Source organism: Paecilomyces variotii (assembly GCF_004022145.1).
Source record: "Paecilomyces variotii strain CBS 101075 chromosome Unknown C8Q69scaffold_1, whole genome shotgun sequence".
NCBI classification, from domain to species: Eukaryota; Fungi; Ascomycota; class Eurotiomycetes; order Eurotiales; family Thermoascaceae; genus Paecilomyces; species Paecilomyces variotii.
The window spans coordinates 1,940,304-1,957,901 of NW_021167140.1; the positions used below are offsets into that span (position 1 = coordinate 1,940,304).

The 17,598-nt window shown below is 48.2% G+C and overlaps 6 protein-coding genes across 6 annotated transcripts; 2 read left to right on the top strand and 4 right to left on the bottom strand.

The window, feature by feature from the left end:
- Positions 1 to 316: 316 nt before the first annotated feature.
- C8Q69DRAFT_503001 (WD repeat-containing protein) lies at positions 317 to 1,882 on the bottom strand (the record flags this gene model as incomplete). The annotated part of the gene is made up of 3 exons (XM_028632449.1): positions 317 to 1,009; positions 1,117 to 1,429; positions 1,497 to 1,882. 3 exons carry the CDS (start codon positions 1,880 to 1,882, stop codon positions 317 to 319), a joined length of 1,392 nt encoding a protein of 463 aa, XP_028489119.1.
- A 463-nt stretch (positions 1,883 to 2,345) lies between these two features.
- C8Q69DRAFT_451295 (MFS transporter) lies at positions 2,346 to 4,429 on the bottom strand. Its single transcript, XM_028629482.1, has 6 exons — positions 4,130 to 4,429; positions 4,049 to 4,074; positions 3,706 to 3,991; positions 3,233 to 3,647; positions 2,713 to 3,180; positions 2,346 to 2,658 (listed from the first exon to the last, which is right to left on the bottom strand). The coding sequence occupies exons 1-6, from the start codon at positions 4,338 to 4,340 to the stop codon at positions 2,499 to 2,501; spliced, it is 1,566 nt and encodes a 521-aa protein (XP_028489120.1). The 5' UTR covers positions 4,341 to 4,429; the 3' UTR covers positions 2,346 to 2,498.
- A 2,707-nt stretch (positions 4,430 to 7,136) lies between these two features.
- C8Q69DRAFT_451302 (ribonuclease P 40kDa subunit-domain-containing protein) lies at positions 7,137 to 9,240 on the top strand. Its single transcript, XM_028629483.1, has 7 exons — positions 7,137 to 7,502; positions 7,570 to 7,714; positions 7,785 to 7,847; positions 7,910 to 8,011; positions 8,067 to 8,213; positions 8,264 to 8,594; positions 8,733 to 9,240. The coding sequence occupies exons 1-7, from the start codon at positions 7,359 to 7,361 to the stop codon at positions 8,974 to 8,976; spliced, it is 1,176 nt and encodes a 391-aa protein (XP_028489121.1). The 5' UTR covers positions 7,137 to 7,358; the 3' UTR covers positions 8,977 to 9,240.
- Positions 8,864 to 10,746, top strand: C8Q69DRAFT_26890 (hypothetical protein). Its single transcript, XM_028626774.1, has 2 exons — positions 8,864 to 9,652; positions 9,800 to 10,746. Exons 1-2 carry the CDS (start codon positions 9,334 to 9,336, stop codon positions 10,615 to 10,617), a joined length of 1,137 nt encoding a protein of 378 aa, XP_028489122.1. The 5' UTR covers positions 8,864 to 9,333; the 3' UTR covers positions 10,618 to 10,746.
- A 3,361-nt stretch (positions 10,747 to 14,107) lies between these two features.
- On the bottom strand, positions 14,108 to 14,975 carry C8Q69DRAFT_451310 (DNA replication factor Dna2). The gene is made up of 3 exons (XM_028629484.1): positions 14,928 to 14,975; positions 14,524 to 14,874; positions 14,108 to 14,426 (listed from the first exon to the last, which is right to left on the bottom strand). The coding sequence occupies exons 2-3, from the start codon at positions 14,765 to 14,767 to the stop codon at positions 14,392 to 14,394; spliced, it is 279 nt and encodes a 92-aa protein (XP_028489123.1). The 5' UTR covers positions 14,768 to 14,874; positions 14,928 to 14,975; the 3' UTR covers positions 14,108 to 14,391.
- C8Q69DRAFT_451315 (hypothetical protein) lies at positions 14,976 to 16,931 on the bottom strand. The gene has a single exon (XM_028629485.1). It carries the CDS (start codon positions 16,677 to 16,679, stop codon positions 15,114 to 15,116), a length of 1,566 nt encoding a protein of 521 aa, XP_028489124.1. The 5' UTR covers positions 16,680 to 16,931; the 3' UTR covers positions 14,976 to 15,113.
- Between the last annotated feature and the right edge of the window lie 667 nt (positions 16,932 to 17,598).

Sequence of the window (17,598 nt, forward strand, 5' to 3'; positions counted from 1 at the left end):
CTTATCTCAGGATTACAATGTGGAGATAGTGCTTTATGGTCAAATTATATGGAAATGGGTCATTGGACCAGAGTAATGGCGTGGCTGTATGGTTATCTCCAGTACTCACTCCTCTCCATGGTTATTCTGTCTATCTATGTGGCGTCTATTTCCATTAATTTAACCTCGATTACGAACAAAGGCAAATAACCACCAGTGTCTAGTCGAGAAAGCCATCTCTGGTATCGAGATGTGAATTCCATTCTTCAGGTGTCATTTTCATAGCTGCTTCCAAAAAACCCAAGAATCGTAGGTAATGATTGTAGTAATGATAACCTCACAAACTTCCCCCGCCCGCTCCTACAATCTTCAACCCACCGGCGGCATTTCCCGGCCCATCAGCTGTTGTCGAGTATGCCAACCAATACCTCGACGGATGCCACGCCACCGCAGGGACTCCAACATTATTACCCTGACCAGTAGAAACAGTAAAGACGCTTTCACCCGTCTCTGCATGGAAGATCTCCAGTCCATTACCTCCGCAGCCGGCCTCGTCACAGGCCCCACAGATGAATCGTCCGTCGAAACTCCAGCTGACGCCACGAACGGCACCGCCGTTGTTACTCGATACGGTCCGTCGGCAGATCCAGTCCGTTGTATCCCAGAGGGAAATGAGGGCGTCGCTGCCTCCGATAGCAAGGTAGCGGCTTGTTGGCGATAGGGCTAGAGAGAGACATGCGGATGTGTGAGCGTGGAGGGTATGGAGGATATCGAAAGAAGGGTAAGAAAGGATCTTGACAGTGCCGTCGCCAGTCGTGAGAAGGAGGTCGAGATCGGGCGAAGATGGGGTAGGGATATGGTGGGAGAAGGTGGTAGCGTTTGTCTGGATAGGTTGGGGGTGCGGTTCAAGAGCTGTGTATGTGAATGATTTCGAGTTATTCGTGGCTGGAGAAGCGCCGGAAGAGTTCCCATTGGCGACGATAGATGGGGTCGATGGGGATTCGATAGAGATGGGAATTAGAGTATCGTCCTATAATATGAAGCTATTGTTAGATGCCTTTTCTTTTACCATTGACCCATTGAAGAGGTCCTATGAGAAAGATGGCACAGCTCGAGCTTAGGGGATCTCAAACACACCTTTCTTCCAACGAGGACGACCTTTCCATCCGCAGACCACGACAGTGTGAATGCCTCTCCACCGACATCGAGACGGCTCACGCACGTCTTCGATCGTACATCCCAAAATCTCACAGTGCCATCACTGGAGCAGCTGGCAAGTTCAGAATCTCGAACCGGGTTGAAGAGCACTTTCTCGATGCCTGCGGAATGGCCGCGCAAGTCAGTCGAGTATTTCACATGAGGTCGCTCTGGGTTCCAGATTCGGAGTGTACGATCCGCAGAGCCCGTCGCAACTAATTGGCCTGTTGGATTCCAGGCAATGGTTCGGATACTGGAAAAGCAAGAAGAACAAGTTAGCAAGCGCGTTTCTTTCCTCAGCTGGGACGGTCAGATCGTACGTATGGGAGCCTGGTCCTCGCGCAGCAGGATCATGGTAGCTTTGAGTCTTTAGTGTCCCAAATGCATATGCGAAGCGATCCTTAGAGACTAAACGACGGGGCGGAGGAGCCATCGCGAACGGGGGACTATCCTGATGCTGCTGCTGCTCTTGCGATTGCGGCAGCAACGCTAGCCCACATTCATGCCCGTGTAAGCCGTCGGCGGCACAATCGAGGGACGACTCTGGAAATTCGGCCTGCGAGGTTACCCAAAAGCTAGCGTCATGCGCAACTGGATCGACAATGGGAAGTTTCGCGGTGCGCTGGGTTGATTCCTGTCCGCGGATATTGTCGACGGTGCCGCGCGAGGATGGAGGATCGGCGGGAGCTGTGTCTGCCTCAGGCATCACGTTGTTTTTGGGTCGCTTCACGTATCTAACTGGATAAACAACATATGGAAAAGTAACATAGGTTTGATTTTTGAGGCAACAGCATATAAATGAGGTAACTGTCGGGGAGCATCGTATCTCGAGCATTGCAGGGAGAGAGAAACCGGTAAAAGAGGGATATAGATGTTTGACCCCGGATACACACATCATGCCTTTGATGAAGACAACAATGAGAGCAATCTGTGGGCATTATATCTGCGAATGGTCTGATTGAAGGAATAATCTCCGGTGCTGAGATGGCTGAGGAAAAATGAAATGAAAGTATTTACTGTAAGGAGATCTATAGCTCGCTTCCCAAATGTACCAATATGTCTCCTTACCATGAAAATGTGATTCTAGGTACTAGGGGATCTATGGCACTCTCCGCTTACGACACCTTTACCGTTCCTTACTCTATAGCTATTAATCTAGAAACTGAAAAGTCATTATGGATATATTGGAGCTCAACTTTTTATGAGACACCTCTAGTTCATGGACCAGGATAGTCTATAGAGGGTATGACGCCAAGTCTATATGAAATCGTTGCTGGACAAAACCAGTTCCGATACCCGTCTTCTGTGCATCTTGGAAAACATCACAATACATACCGAAAAAAGGGGTTCTCCTTGTCGGTCAAGTCATGGAAGGCAATGCGGTCCCGGCTATTTTCGTCGACGTCTAAACTCTCTTTTTGCTTGTTTGCTCTCCACAGCACAAAATACAGGGTGATTGCGGCAATAACAGTGATAACGTAGCTATATTCAGATATTAGTCTATATGTGTCATTCTAATTGGTATTGCAGACTCACCAGATGATAAGCCCTATCCAGAGCTCAGGATAGTGACGGTCCTTAGTTTTGCTATTGATCAACTGTGGCCCGATGATATTGCCAACGTTGTAGAAGACAAATATGCCTGCCGCCATAAAGCTTTTCTTCGTGGCCCCTGCCACATTGCTTGCTCCCAGAGTGATGATTAGACTCACGACAGGCCCAAAAAAGCCGATTATTGAGTACCCAACAACTGGAGCAGCTGGGCGGTGACCCCATTCTGATTTCCAGATGATTATACACCCGGCAATTACAGGAAGACAGCAGGCAACCAGGAAGATAATACGTAGATTATGCACCCGGGAGCATAACCATCCGGCAAGACAAACGAATATGGCGGTAATTCCGCCAAGTGGAAATTGGAACAGGATGGCATCCAAGGTATTGTAGCCAAACGTAGAGACAATCAGTGGTCCGAAACCAGAGACTGCGCCATTGATGGTGTAACTGTACTCTTTGTTATTATAAATTGATGCCTGAACTGAAAGTAGTGACTCACGCGGCACCCATCATTATGCAAATAAGCCAAACTTTGATATCCAAAAGGGCTTCTTTGACCTGGCCAAGTTTGATTTTCTGTTCACGAGTCCCTGTTTGACCCTTTCTTAGTCGCTCAACGGCTACAAGCCGCTCGTCCTTCGTCAGAAACCAGGCAGAGATAGGCGAATTCGGCAAGCAAAAGCACCAAAGACTGAATACTGCTGTCAGGCATCCTGCAAATATATAGATATACTGCCAGCGCTTCAGCGAGCCACTCGTTATCTGACCGAAGCCATAATTCAGAGCACCACCGATAATCGTGAACCAGCCGGTTGACGAGAACCAAAACGCCTGGCGTAATGCTTGCTCTTCTTGCGTATAGAAGTTGCTGACTATGGTCATGAATCCAGTAGGGATGACACTCTCCACAAATCCTTGGATGCATCAGTGCCTATCATCTGAAAAGCTCCCCACCTCTCAGAATAAACTAACCGAGAAAGAACCGTTGCGCAAACAATCCGTGCCAGGTAGTGACACCGGCGGTAGAAGCACAGATAATAGCCCACAGAAAGACTAGCGGTCCCAGGACTCGAGCCAAAGTGAAGCGCTGCAGGATGAACGTCATGGGATAGGAGCCCGCTAGCATGCCGAAATAGAAGATGGATGTCGCCCAGCTGAGCCTTGATGTGTCTGTTGTCGGCGGCTTAGTGCTGTAATCAACATAGCTTAACGCAAGATCTTGGGGCATGCCAAATAAAGCAGCACTTCCAAGAATAGCCTACAAATGTCAGTATTTTGGCATTGAAAAACCTCATGGGGCCTCCAAGGAGTCTACTTTGTCATAGTACACCAACCCGTAGCCTGTGTCTTCATTAGTAAGTTGTCTTCAATAGACAGCCTTAAATGAATCTCGTACCAATTAGCATAGCGGGCATGAAAAAGTAATCGATCTTTCTTAGAACGCGAGCTTCGACAACCGGATCAATTGGCTTCGCGGTCTCTCCGACCACCGATAAAATGGTACCTGTAGCCCATGATGCGGTGTCTTGTGGGGAATCGACCTCAGTACCCCGGATATTATTTTCAGGCTTATCTTTCCCGTGCTCGTCAATAGGAAGGATACTCATGACTGTGCGGGGATCAAAGGGTTATCAGATAGAGGAATGCCAGATAGAGGAGGCTGTAGCTGTATATAATAGCCACCTATACACCCTGGCCAAGACAAAAAAAAAAAAAAAAAAAAAAAAAAAACAGATTTATGCTATCCACGATACATGCCTAGGAACAGACTGAGCCGGAGATTCAGAGCTTCTAGCGCTTCGCCATGGTCGCAATATATTTACTATATGTTGCCAAAAAGGCTGGTTTTTGCTTGGCGAAACTCTCCAATTGGCTACGTCCTCGTATAAAGATCAAGAAATTGCCGGCACAATCAAATTGGCGTAATAAAAAGACCAGGAGACTGGATCCTCATATAAGCGAGGGGTACATTTTTCAGTTCCGGTATCGGATTGAGCCGCTGTCACGATCTAGGACTACGATAAGTAAGTACCGGTATCCCGGGCTAGGCCAAGCCAATCCAAGGATCGGGAACTACGAACGACTAAATATACGTGTAATAGTTAGATCAGCTAGTCACACGATATAGCCGTCAGAACTAGGTCATTCTAATGACCTAGTAGAGGATTGAACAGATACATTAGACTCCCAATGAATAGGAAGTCAGACGGATCAGACTACTGAACCTGACCTTTGACTCTACTGCCAGTAGACAACTACTCGTTGGCGACTTGACTCCTTCTCTCGTCCTCTGTTTTGACTAGTTCGACTAGTCACCCCCAAGAGCTTCCCTTATCCTAGCTCTTTACACTGGATGCTCATCACCGGTGGTGCCGCTATATGGATCAATACTTTACCCATAATGCCAATACGTTTCAGACCGAAGCGAGCAAAATAAACTACGCAGCTGCTTTGCTCGAAGACGAACACGGGATAGCATGGAGTCACGGACCCCCTATTTCGGCTACGACTTCATGGCAAGGTTTCCAGCAATGGCGACTGGATCGCCTGGAGGATCTAAGATATCGACCTTGGACCGCATCAGTACGATTCTTTCGACTGAAGCAACAGCAATCACAGACTGCTCGGGAGTTTCTCAACGAATTCGAGCTTCGTAGAGCCGAATTCAGCATCGAAAGCAAACCTTCGCCGGATATTCCCATCTGGAGCCGGATATTCTTCTCAATGTTACGAGAAGACGTACGAAGTCAGCTGTACAAGTGCGGAGAAATCCCGACGGACCTACTACAGTTAGCTTCTAAAGCCACTGTAGTAGAGCAGAATCCAGAAAGATCTGTCAAGTCCCGCTTAAAGGATTTTAAGAAGAAGAAACGATTCCATTCAGCAACAAATAAGCGGAAGAGGGAGTCGTCTAAATCAAACTCCTCCAAACCCCAGACGGAGTCAAAACCTAGGAAGTTTATGTCCCACGAAGAAAAGAATCAGTTTAAAAAGGAAGGGCGATGCTTTAACTGCAGAGAAATCGGATATATTAGCAGTCAATGTTCAGAAAAAACTTCCGAAACCACTTTCGCCCGTTAGGTTGGCACATTATTATTGATGGTATCCCCATCACGAAGTCCGTTGTGGGCATGCACTACTCTATTCCTCATCGCTATTCCTGCCTTGAGATATTTAACTCCGCTCAGCCTTCTAATCAGCGAGTTCGTTATTAAAATACATCTTCCAGTCAGATTATACATAAGCCTGCATTTGCCCGAAAAGTGAAATGATCACAAGATTTAACTTGGGACTTCAATGAAGTTCATTTTTTGAGAATTAATATGGTGAAGATGGGCACAGGAAAGAAGACAGAGAACATCATTTCGGGTTTTCTTCATAGACGACCCCTCATTGCAATATTAGCCATGGTAGGGAAATCATATCTCGTCCCAATTTCGAATTCGACTTCGATTTCTCGTATATACTTTAGAGAATATGGACTGGGATAGAGAAATCATGACTATCCATGGCCTGTCTTAGCCCACTAATGAAACGCAAGTTGATTCAGGGGCCTGTACTTATTTATATTATTAGACCATGAAAATACTAGAGGAAATATTTGAGAGAATCAAAAATAGCAGGTTTAAACAACCCTCCAGCTAAGGCTAGAGAAGCATTACTAAAGAAAGCAACATAAGATCAGGTCGGGTAGCGTTCTACGGGAAATGGCAGATGCCTGTGGCAAGTCCTACCAGCGGACAGCAAGACGGAATGTATGTAAGCTACCAACCACGAGCGTGGGATGGTCTCTAGGAAGGGAATAGCAAATAACTGTAAGAACCATGGCCGGTACCTTCGCGTAAAATGACAAGTACGCCATAAAGACAATTTGTCGCACAGACAGATTATTCTAATACCCAAACAGAGACTCTGTGTAGTGTAGGAGTGTCGAGGCTACTGGTGCAGGCATCCAGAGATATCTTTTCATTAAACCTTTCTTACACTGACAATTTATGCATGAGCAGTCTCCCTAAGTATCCCCTGTTGAATGTAACGTACATAAGATTGCGTTCACATATACTTCAGCAGGAGTTGCACACGCGTGTCTTGAATCATATCGAAATGTGGATCGGTGCTGAGGCCACGCAGTGTGATCCTTTCGTGGACAGGCCTTCAGCATTGCACTAGGTAGATAAGAAGTTTCCCAGAATGCGGAGAAGCAGATCGAAATAGAGGAGTACAACCGAACCGTGGAAAATCAGCTATGAATATCGGGATTTGATTTTAGCCTGCCGATTACATGACTATCAGGTACCTGTAGAAGTTGCAATCAATGAGCCATTCCAACGTAATTATTAGATGGACATGGACTTAAAAAACGGTCCGAGTCCCTCTGCTCTTCTTTGTAGTCCCCTTGGGTGGCCACTCCAGTAGAAGGGCGAGTGTAAGAATGCCCGCCGATATCACTTCAGCCTTATGGGGCTGCGCGACTTGATCCGGCAGCTCCCGTCTCCGCATTTTTGAGCTTATCCGCACTTCACGCGTACGGCGCAACAAGTAAGAATTTTCGTCACGACGCTGAAGACACGATCCCTTTGACGGTCACGGTGTCTTTCGCGCGTCAATGTGCGCGGGCTGCGACCATGTTCGAGTTTCACGATGAGGCATCACAGCATGAAAAATGTTATGTTACCGTCGGCCAGCTTCCTCGCTTCGTGGACCCGAAGCAACCACCAACAAAAAAATCGCCCTTTTCAGCCATTCTTTCCCATTCATACGTACACACGGTATGTTTTGAAGAGCCATTCTGGTTTTTGATCTGTTTCAGAGGAGAGTTTGACTGACTTTTCGCAGACAGAATTGATCTTACCCCGAGAGATCTATAACGCGATCTGGGAGTCGGTAGACTCAAAGCTCCAGAGACTCCAATATGCCAAGGTCATACTTCCTCTTTCTTCTTTGCTCGAGGGCGAATTCTTCAACAAATATATCAAGACGAGTGCGTCAACCGTCTCCGTATTGACCTAACCAACTTGTTTTCACGTGTTCGATCCTAACTTTCAAAATAGGTGATGTATTAATGATTTCTGAGGGACGTTCGGGAGTAGATGATGTGTTTTCTCTCCGCAACGGTGCGTATGTCTTCCCATGTGTCACTTTTGATCGGGACTTTTCTGATCCTCATATGTACTAGGGATTTTGAGACTTGAACTTGGAAGAGAGTCCTATGAAAAGAGTGGACTTAGCGGGAAACCCATCCGTAGTGGGGGAAGAAAACATGCAAAGGAGAGGTACCGTACGTGAAACTTATGCTTGCCTTCATTCATGACCGAAAATTAATTCTCCACCAGTCGTTGAGATCAACCTGCGGTTACCATCCATGCTGCACGGAAAGAAAGGATTCGAGAGGATTGTTTGGGCATTTAAGAATGCACTCACTACATCGGTTACTTGGTTGTTCTGTGACCTCTCCTCAGAGCCAAACTATACAGGTCAAGGTAAGAACATACCTTGGCTTCTGACATGTCATTGGTACTGATGGTGACAGGGAGTCCGTTGGAGAAACACCACCCCACCATTGTCTCTTGCTCTCCATTGCGGAAAGATTATCATGATGTTTTAGTCCCACCAATCGACATGGGAGGTCTTGTAGATGCATCTCAAGACGATGTACAGGACTTATGCCAGGAATTCTCAGAATGGATTGCACTTGTCTCGCTAGGCTCACCACGGGTGGTGGCTGGCGATAGTGTAGATCCCTATCTAAGCCGGTACAGCGTGCCGCAGGTCGAGATCAGTAAACCCTCGGATCTAGTCAGTCTGAAATGGCGCGGCCTCATACCTTCTCATTGGATCAGCCAGTTATTCACGCTATTGCTGTGAGTATTTCTTTATTCCCCGGTTGACACGCAGATAGATATTCCGGAAATCCTGGGAACTTACCTGAACTCTATCGTGCTTTCCTCATTCGGATGCTGACTTTCTATATCCCCGATTGGGGTTTATGGTGTTTATAGACGTGAAATGAGCCGTACTTCTACATCAACATTTTGGTTTGCCCTATCCGCTAATTCTCTGGGAAGAGAAGCCGTTGAAAGCAAAGATGGCTATACAATAATATCGTTACCCTCGACGCTTGGTCCCAAAGAAACCCCGAGTGATGGCCTTGTCCCAGGGGAAGGACAACCAGTGAATGAAGGCTCTAGGCAGGAGCGACACTTCATTTGTTGTGAGTATGTCGGCGCATCAATATGTACATAGAAGCGAAAGCTAGAGCTGCCCCATACGGGCCCGTGGATTTGATGGTGCTCGAGAGGCCCCTTCATTGCAAAGGGACGTATTGATGATGATTCTAGCTCTAGGTAGCAAGCCATCTGTTGAAGGCCTGAATGCCTGTAACTCATTTCTGGTCCCTTCTCCTGCAAAAAGTTCTCTCCACACTTCTCATCTATCTTTATTTCCATTCATCTCTATCCACCAGTCACTTGCTGCATTGCATCTTTATCATTCGTTTCCAAACATCCAAAAGGAAATCCACTGTTCGCTACTCACACATACGAGCATAAGTCTGCATATACCGACACAGATTCTCATAAGCAGCGTATCATAACTGCCAGCATGGACACTGATCTTTTAACCTGCAATCCGACCGACATCTTTAATCCCTTCGACTCGGACCTTCCATTCTACGCTGTCCCTGAAGCCAGTGAGGATATCTTTTTCTCTCTTTCCGACGAAGACTTTATCTGCCAGTTCGACCGGGCCCCCGACGAGTCACCTCAACAAACGGCTGAAGAACCCGCCTGTCCACTCGAGAAAGAGACCCTTCCTTCAGAAGTTGCCAGTGACCAGCAGCTGAACAACTGCCAAAATGCGGACGATTCTTTCACGTCCGACTTTTTCGACAGTGCCTTCTGGAACCTCGATAATCTTGACAGTAAGTATATTGATCTTATTATCTGATGATCCCAGCATCTGCTTCACTTATCATCTATTTATTTCAGCCTGCTTGTCCGTACACTTGAGATGTTATTCATCGTCAGTGCCGTCATTCTTTTAGAAGCACTGACTTAAGGCTGAATAGTTCCTGAATCATTCCCGGATATCATTCCGGAACCCGCACAAGGCACAACACCTCAAGCAAACACAACAGTGGACGGAGAGATATTCAATTCTGGAAGCCGCCCGCCTTCCCCCGGGACTCAAGACTCAGCCGATACATTTATTGTTGACTCGCCTCGCGCTGCCGAAAGTCATCCTGCTGACCCGGAAGAACCTCCTCGAAAACGGACAAGACACAGGAGAAAACAAATCATCCCTGCAGGAATTTCTTATAACGAGCTCGCTGGCTCTGTCGCCACTACTGAGCCTACACCTTCTTCGCCGGTTCCTCAGCAGACTCCGGTACACCAAAATACGGTACAAGCAGCAGTCCATTCGGTGCCATCGGACCCCGTTTTCAACCCCAACTTCGGTATTAGCCAGCTGGCTTTGGCCCTCCAGAACTTCGGGCAGACACTGATGTCCTACCATAACCTGGGACTCAACAATTCGGCTCCTCCTCAGGTCATACCTCTGCCACTGGTGCTACCGACACCTTGCGCCAGTCAATTCGCAAATCTAGTACCAAATTCGACCTTCCCAACGCAGACATCATATGCTTCCATTCCAGTTTCGAGGAGACCGCCGGTGCCAAACCGGCCAGTTATCGATCTCACGACAACCTCTCATAGTCAATCTGCCGCACGTTCTCGCCCGCGCCCTGTTCAGCAGTTCACATTCGCGGAGACCTCAGTGCCAGAGAGCTTTGTCGCCAATCCAAACAACCACGGAAGGTGGCAGATCGACGAATCCGGAAGACGCCATTACCTCAATGGGCCCAGAAACAGGCGTCCCCACTAAATACACCATTTCGAACACCGGCATTGATACTCGACCTCAGACAACTGCAAACCACCCTTTTTCAGAATTAATGGGAGCCGAATTTGCCTGCACACATCACACCGAAGTCTTAGCAGGAAGGCGAACAAAAAGGCAGGGACCTGATATGAGGTTTTTACCACCGATGCAGCCACAACACGCTTTACTCCTGGTGGAATATGTGTAAGGTGTAATGCCGTTGTTGTCACACAAGAACCATCGCGTGGACGTTTCCCTCATTATCTCGCGAAGCACACCGAGCGAGCCGAATGGCAGGTCTTTGAAGTACTCTTCTTTCCCTCGTCAATTGGGGAACTACTCGCGAAGAGGAAAACGTGCCTATATATAGTACAGATCTTGTTGTATGGAGTTTGGATTTCATCTGCGTTATTCATTTGGGCCTGTATTGATTGGTGATTTTCAGCATATGTTTTTCTTGGGTTATTGAGATCAGGAAAAGGTGACATTTATCAGTCATACATGTAATTTGTATCACAAGAAACTGCATTCTGCATACCTACAATGCCTACATTTTTATTTCAATTCTCCTTATAAATATGAATTCCCGTACAGAAGTAGGCTGGGCTCTGATCTACTGTTTCAAGAAAGGACCTCTTCAACTAATAGTGCCGTTTCATGGCATCTTAATGCTTAGTGATTCCAGCAAGCTATAGCGACCCGATACTCCAAGATAGCGTAGTAAAGCATATACAAAATTCTCGCCAGGAAACGCCAGGCAGCATATATCTTGCGCAGACACCAAAGGGACAAGTGACAAAGAAAAAGACCCATCCAGAATACAATACACCCATCCCAGCCAATCCGATCCAGACTATTATGCCCATAAGAAGGGCAACATATAAATAAATAGTGTTCAATACCGTTATCCATGATCTCAGCCGATCACATCATTCATCATATCACGCAGTATAGGTCTTTGCCGCATAATCTTCTCCGCATCCATCATCTTGGCGCCTCGTTTTTCCGGTTTCCTGATCCCCTTTGGTGCCTGTCGGGGCTGAACCGGGCTCAGGGGATTTCGCGGGCCTTTCTTTTGGGAAGGGTTTGACTTCGGTTGTTCTGGAGAAGACAACGGCCGTTGGGTCTGCGAGAGGCTAATGTCGTAATCGTCGAAAAGGTGGTCGGAGACGGCATCCTTGGGAAGGTCATATACCCATCCACGGTCTGAGACCAGTTTCACGTATTTGCCAAGTAACTCGTTCCCGTCACGGAGTGTGCTCATGCTGCCGACGACGAGGAGCTTGGTTCGTGCTCTGGTGAATGCGACGTTGACGCGGCGCCAGTCGCGGAGGAGTTCGCCGACGTTCTTGTCGGGGTTGCTGCGCACGCAGCTGAGGATGATTACCTCTTTATCGCGTCCTTGGAATTTATCCGCAGTGTGCATTTCGAGGTCAGGTAGGTGATGACGGAGGTTCTGTTTAAGCAGCGAGAGCTGACTGCGGTAGAAAGTGATCACGCCTATGTCGCGTGCCTCTATACCAGCGGAAATGAAGGATTCTACGAGCTGCGCGCAGACGTTGGCTTCAACTGCATTTACAATGCGAGAGCCATTGGCGGTCTCGAGAGCTCGGGGTTCAAGCGTGTCGGTGTTGACAAGACGTGTCTTGGCTGAAGGTTCGAGGAGATCTCGCAGCCAGCAGCGACCTTGTGCGGTGCCCAAGCATAGAGACTTCTGAGATGGGATGTCCGTCAATGAGTTGACGTGATGCTTTTTCAGCCCACCCATGTCAGGAATACGCAGGGAACGCGATGCGACCTCTGGTGTGCCGCACTTGAGGTGACCGGAGTAGATCAGGGTGTTGGAAAGTAACATGATCTCTTCACACATGCGGTATTGGTGCTCGAGGTTGACGACGGACGATGGATGAGCATCGGAAAGAAGCTTGAACAGACTGACATCAAGTCCTCCTTCTTGTGCTTCTTTGTTCTGAACAAGGGGCGGTAGCTGGTAGTGGTCACCAACTAGGATGAAAGTCCTTGCCATGCGAATAGGCCCCAGACAAACGGGCAACGTGATCTGGGATGCCTCATCAACAATACAGTAGTCGAAAATACGTTCTTTGAAGATTGTGTGGTTGACGCCTAGGCATGTTGTAGCCACCACTCGAGACTGTTCATACGACTCTTGGAGCTCCTCAATTGTCTTCTTTGGAACTGCTGCCAGATCAGCGAACTGCTGGACCTCCGGATGTACCTTGGCAGTGGCTCCGATTCGCAGAATACGGATGTTATCATCCTTGATCTTAAGCAAGATATTGTCAACCGCAGTGTGCGTGTAGGACGTTAACAGCACACTCTTCCCCTGAGTGACAAGGGCACGGATAATATGAGCGATGGTTGTTGTTTTGCCTGTACCGGGCATTCCGAGCACAAGAGCATAGTCTTTTGCACTCATGACCTTCTCAATCGCTTGTTTCTGGTCGACGTTGAGACTCTCCCGGACCGATTGAGACATTGTATAAGCACTCGACGTTTGCTTGAAGGATGGCGGTTCCCCTTCAATGATAAGCCTCCTAAGTTGTCTGGCCTGAAATAAATCCTTTTCCATCATACAGATGATATTGTTTCGAACCGTTGCCATTCCATTACTGAACTCGTCTTTGTCAAGTCGATATAAGACCTGCTCATCTGGCTCAATAGGCGTGACGTTTTTGGCATCTGCTACCCTTGAGACTTCCATGATACCCTTGAACGTCTGGTTACGTTCTGCATCAAACCCTGGCTCTCGTGTTCGGGCATTGTGCAGCCTTCGATCGACCGCAACAGTTATGCGCCTTGGACTAATTTTCACGACGTATCCGTTTGCAAGTGCAAAGTGACCCCTCTCATCCGAGATCACGATTGGCTCTCCCAGTGTGATCTGAGATTCGCCGAAGGAGAAGCCTGGAGGTGCGTTCTGTTTGACGAAAGTATATCGAAATCGATTGATCTTGGGCCCATTTGATTCTTCATAGGCAGATCCAGGTTCGATCACCACATTGCTGAAGCATCTGCCGAGTGACTCGCGCTCAGTGCTCAGCATAGTCCAGAGCTCTCGTCGGAATCTCATCATGTGCTTCTCTTCTTTCGTCAGGAGCAGGTCCCATTTCCTGAAGAAGTCTTGATGCGGCTTCGTCAAGTGGCCCACAACCTCCAGAAACTTATCGCCTAAACCGCTAGTTTCACCATCTCCATCATCGACCAGTTTGTGATAGATGAAGCAAGAAGTCTTCGAGTAGCATTGGTTGCACAAACCCGGCCTTTTGATCATCGGGGGCAGCTCAAACCTTTCTCGGACAAAGCCTGCCAGCCGGTTCCGTGCCTGGATCATCTGCAGGATTTCATGTCGAATACGACGGATGCGGAACGTTTTCGCGGTCTCCAGGTAATAGAGGATACCGAAAGTGACTTCAATATCTGCTGGCCAATTAATGTCCGCTGTGCGGAAACAATGGGAAGGGGAGGCACAAACCGTAGCGGTCAGAGAGAAGCAATGTGTAGAGAGCCGTTTGTGCTCTATGCGCCTGATTTGAGTCCTTTCGACCGGTTTTGAGTTCCAGGGGAACCGTGAGAGTGGCATGATCATTACCGTCGGTGTAGGCTATTTGAACAGTGGCATCGATGTTTCCTTTTAATCCGTACATAGGAGACCACACATGTTCTTCGACCTCAAGCAGTTTGTTGATGCTCAAGGAAGCCTTGGTATTATGACGATCCTCAACCACAGACTCGGCCTAGGTTCAAATCAGTCATGGATCAAAAGTGGGGATGTGAAGCTGGGATTTCGTACGGTTGGTTTAGCTCTGAGAAAAATATCCGCCCAAGCTCTCAAGTCTGGCATTTTGCTCATGACATGGTCGAAAGCTTCTGACATACTGGTATGCGTAGCATATAAGCTATCGACGTAGCCGGCGAGGATATCCTGAACGGTTTTCTGTAGCCAGCTCAAGTCCCAGCGGTTGGCTCTCAAAGCAGTCTGGAAGACCTCATGAAATATGTTCCCGTATACTTGAGGTTTGCCTAGGTCGCTTGCGGATTTGATACGGTCCTGAAGAACAGCTCTCCGTTGGCAACTAATTGCGTCTGCAACGACAGTCGCGGAAATGAGGTGGTCCGGATGAAGAATAATCATGTTGTTGGAGTTGTCGACAACGCAAACTCCGGCAGCAGTGAACTCTCCGATCAAATGGACGTACGAGCCTTTTGTGCAAGGAGTGTCAAACCAAGACTCTCGGAGGTGTATGACATGTTTCTGATTAGTCCTCTCGTCTTGAACTAACAGAATCTGACAGAGAATTAGTTGGTATCAGGGCGATCTGTGGAGTAATTGGGTGGGCTAACCTGCTCTGGTTGTACACGTCCATTGTGGGTAGTATACATGTTCTCAGTAATACTAATGACAAGATACCGTTTAATAGCCTGCTTGGCTCTATGGATCTATAGACAGACGACTTAGCAGATACCTAATATATAACTGGCTAAGGGCAACCGACTTGACCTGGACCATCTCCGCTGGCCTGCAGCATGGACGATTCTATCGCTTCTAGATCAAAATCTTCATCTTCGAACTCATCCTCCGAAGATCCTTTGCCCTGGTTTATAGCTGGCCCGTTCCCCTTTCCATTACCCTTGTCATCTATAACTGCAGCTGCAGGAACGTCACTTTTGAATGAATCGGCCGTGAATCGTACTCTCTTGGGAGTTTTAGTCTTAGCAGGCACATCCTGCCTGTCATATTGAGCGAGTATCTCCTCCATCCCATCCGGAAACTCGTCATCATCATCAAATTCGTCATGGTCATCGACGTGTACAGCAGAATCTGCTGTCACGAGGTTGGCGGCGCCTTGTGTAGTTTCTGTCGTGCCTGACACGTTGACTGGCAAGCCTGGAGCAATTTCCGCTCCCGTTTCGACATCGTCCACTGCTGGGACGACGGGGGCATCTACCGCCGTTTCTGCCAAGTCAAGGAGATCCTGATCCAAGTCATCGTCTCCAAAGTCAGAAGACGATTCTTCGAGTATAACGGCTGAGCCCTGTGGCTTCTCAGGAGTACCGATCCGATTGCCCTTCTCTATCACTCTGTTCCTTCTTCCTTCTGCGGGAGACGGCGACCGGTTTCGCAACACAGCCATGGGCTCCTGTGCGGGAAACGAGTCCGACGATGCCTTGCGAGCTCTTGAGCTCCTCTCCAGATTCTCTTGTATCTGCCCAACCAGGAAACTAATCTTCGACTTCGAGCTACCCGAATCAAGGACATTACTCCTCGACCGAGAGAAGATATTCCGAGCCTTGCGTGTTTCTTCATCCGTGCATAGTTTCCTCCTTTTCGCTTTCGAACTCGGCCAGTCGTCAGTGCAGCTGTTCGACCTCCTCAAGCCTGAAGAGTCGCGGGTTGTCTTGGCGGAGCCAGGAGTCTGTGGTGAAGAAGAAAGAAGGTTGGCCCAGCGCGGCGGTGGAAGTTCAACTTTGCCAGTACCCGTGGTCTTTTCGACGTAGTTATTCCATAGATCGGCAGCCATGTCATTCTGTGGCGTCCTCAGAAGAGACTGAAACTTCTGCATATCGAAAGGTTCTTTGATCGGTGAACTAATCGGAGGAGAGGAGCTGTGACGACGCTTTTTCCCCCGAGTCGCTGGCGTCCCGTCGTACTCTGCACCGGAGCTTCGAGGCACATGCTGCCAAAAGACATGGTCATCTGGCGTGAGTTCCTTTCCTGGAGCGGAATTGACGGCATCTTCCATATTGCTGATGAGATCCGCTAACGGAATTCTATTCGCCGGTGTATGCGGACATTCCTTTGCCAGTTTAACCTCTTTTGTTTGCGTCGACGGTTCAGTTTTGGTTTCTTGCGAGTGTGCTGGCTGTACGACACCATTCACCCATGAGCTCTGATTCTCCTTGTCTGCGTTCCCGGCTGCGAGGGCGGCCTTCGAGGGAGACTGCTTCTCGGATTGCGGTTCATCCTTGTTGTCTGTATACCGGAAGGCATTGAGTTTTGATCGGGCAGTAGATGAGACCTGGAGGGGCCTTGGATTTGCGGCCATGGTGGGAGCCCTTCAGCAGTTCAATTCGAAGCGCAATAGGTATACATTGGTGGAGACCTTGTAGCCTGAGGTGAGTAGTGAGGACAGCTGAGGAGATGCGCTCTCTGTAGATTACCTGAAAGAGGATATGCGAATGACAAGGAAGGTGTGTTGGCTGGGGATATCACGTATCATGCATGCCATACACACTGACATGTGCCTAGCTTTTGTGAGGTTATGTTAGACAGTGGTTGTCTGCAATCTCCCTGCCTATTGTTCCTGTTTACTCTGGATAGATACAGCTGCCGCCATGGACGCGTCCTTCGCGTCTGGCGTATTCCTGCCTGAGGCATGCACTAGTTATTCCCACTCCGGGCATAAGTGATGTGGCCTGAGGCAACAAAAAAATCCCAAAGAGATGAACAGAAGAGTATCATTTTCGCATACAATAATAATCATATTTCTCTGTTTAACTCGCAGCACTTCCTCTTAGCATCATGGACAATGAATTAGCCTGTTTACATGGCAACCAACTGTCATCTACTGTTCACCATGTGAAATGCAGAAATAAGAAGCACAATGGATGGAATAAGATAGACAATAAGACAAAGAAAGAGTACACCACACGATAATTGTTCATCTTGGGCCCTCTAGACAGACAGCCATGACAACTAATTATAATAATAACATGAAGGGCTAACTATCTCTGTAGTCCAGCTTCTTCTTAACTTCTAAGCGGTTGCCGGATCGCAAGCGGCTCAAGGCTCAGATGACCCAGATCGGAGAGGCGGATCCCGACCCGACGTTCGCTCCTAGCTTCATCGGCCTTTTGCTGCTCTCAACGACAACGACAGCCCATCCAAACCACCCCCTCCGTCTTACCCTGCGGCTCCCCACGACAGGAGCTCTGTCTGCCAGTCAGTCAATTGAGCTGACTGCT

Coding starts and splice junctions, on each gene's coding strand:
- C8Q69DRAFT_451295 (XM_028629482.1), bottom strand. CDS start 4,340: ATGAGTATCCTTCCTATTGACGAGCACGGGAAAGATAAGCCTGAAAAT. Junction 3,992..4,048: donor GGTTGGTGTACTATGACAAA/GTAGACTCCTTG, acceptor TGACATTTGTAG/GCTATTCTTGGAAGTGCTGC. Junction 3,648..3,705: donor TGCGCAACGGTTCTTTCTCG/GTTAGTTTATTC, acceptor GATGCATCCAAG/GATTTGTGGAGAGTGTCATC.
- C8Q69DRAFT_451315 (XM_028629485.1), bottom strand. CDS start 16,679: ATGGCCGCAAATCCAAGGCCCCTCCAGGTCTCATCTACTGCCCGATCA.
- C8Q69DRAFT_451302 (XM_028629483.1), top strand. CDS start 7,359: ATGTTCGAGTTTCACGATGAGGCATCACAGCATGAAAAATGTTATGTT. Junction 7,715..7,784: donor CAACAAATATATCAAGACGA/GTGCGTCAACCG, acceptor CTTTCAAAATAG/GTGATGTATTAATGATTTCT. Junction 8,214..8,263: donor GCCAAACTATACAGGTCAAG/GTAAGAACATAC, acceptor TGATGGTGACAG/GGAGTCCGTTGGAGAAACAC.
- C8Q69DRAFT_451310 (XM_028629484.1), bottom strand. CDS start 14,767: ATGATTATTCTTCATCCGGACCACCTCATTTCCGCGACTGTCGTTGCA. Junction 14,427..14,523: donor CTACGTCGATAGCTTATATG/CTACGCATACCA, acceptor AGCTAAACCAAC/CGTACGAAATCCCAGCTTCA.
- C8Q69DRAFT_26890 (XM_028626774.1), top strand. CDS start 9,334: ATGGACACTGATCTTTTAACCTGCAATCCGACCGACATCTTTAATCCC. Junction 9,653..9,799: donor GAACCTCGATAATCTTGACA/GTAAGTATATTG, acceptor AAGGCTGAATAG/TTCCTGAATCATTCCCGGAT.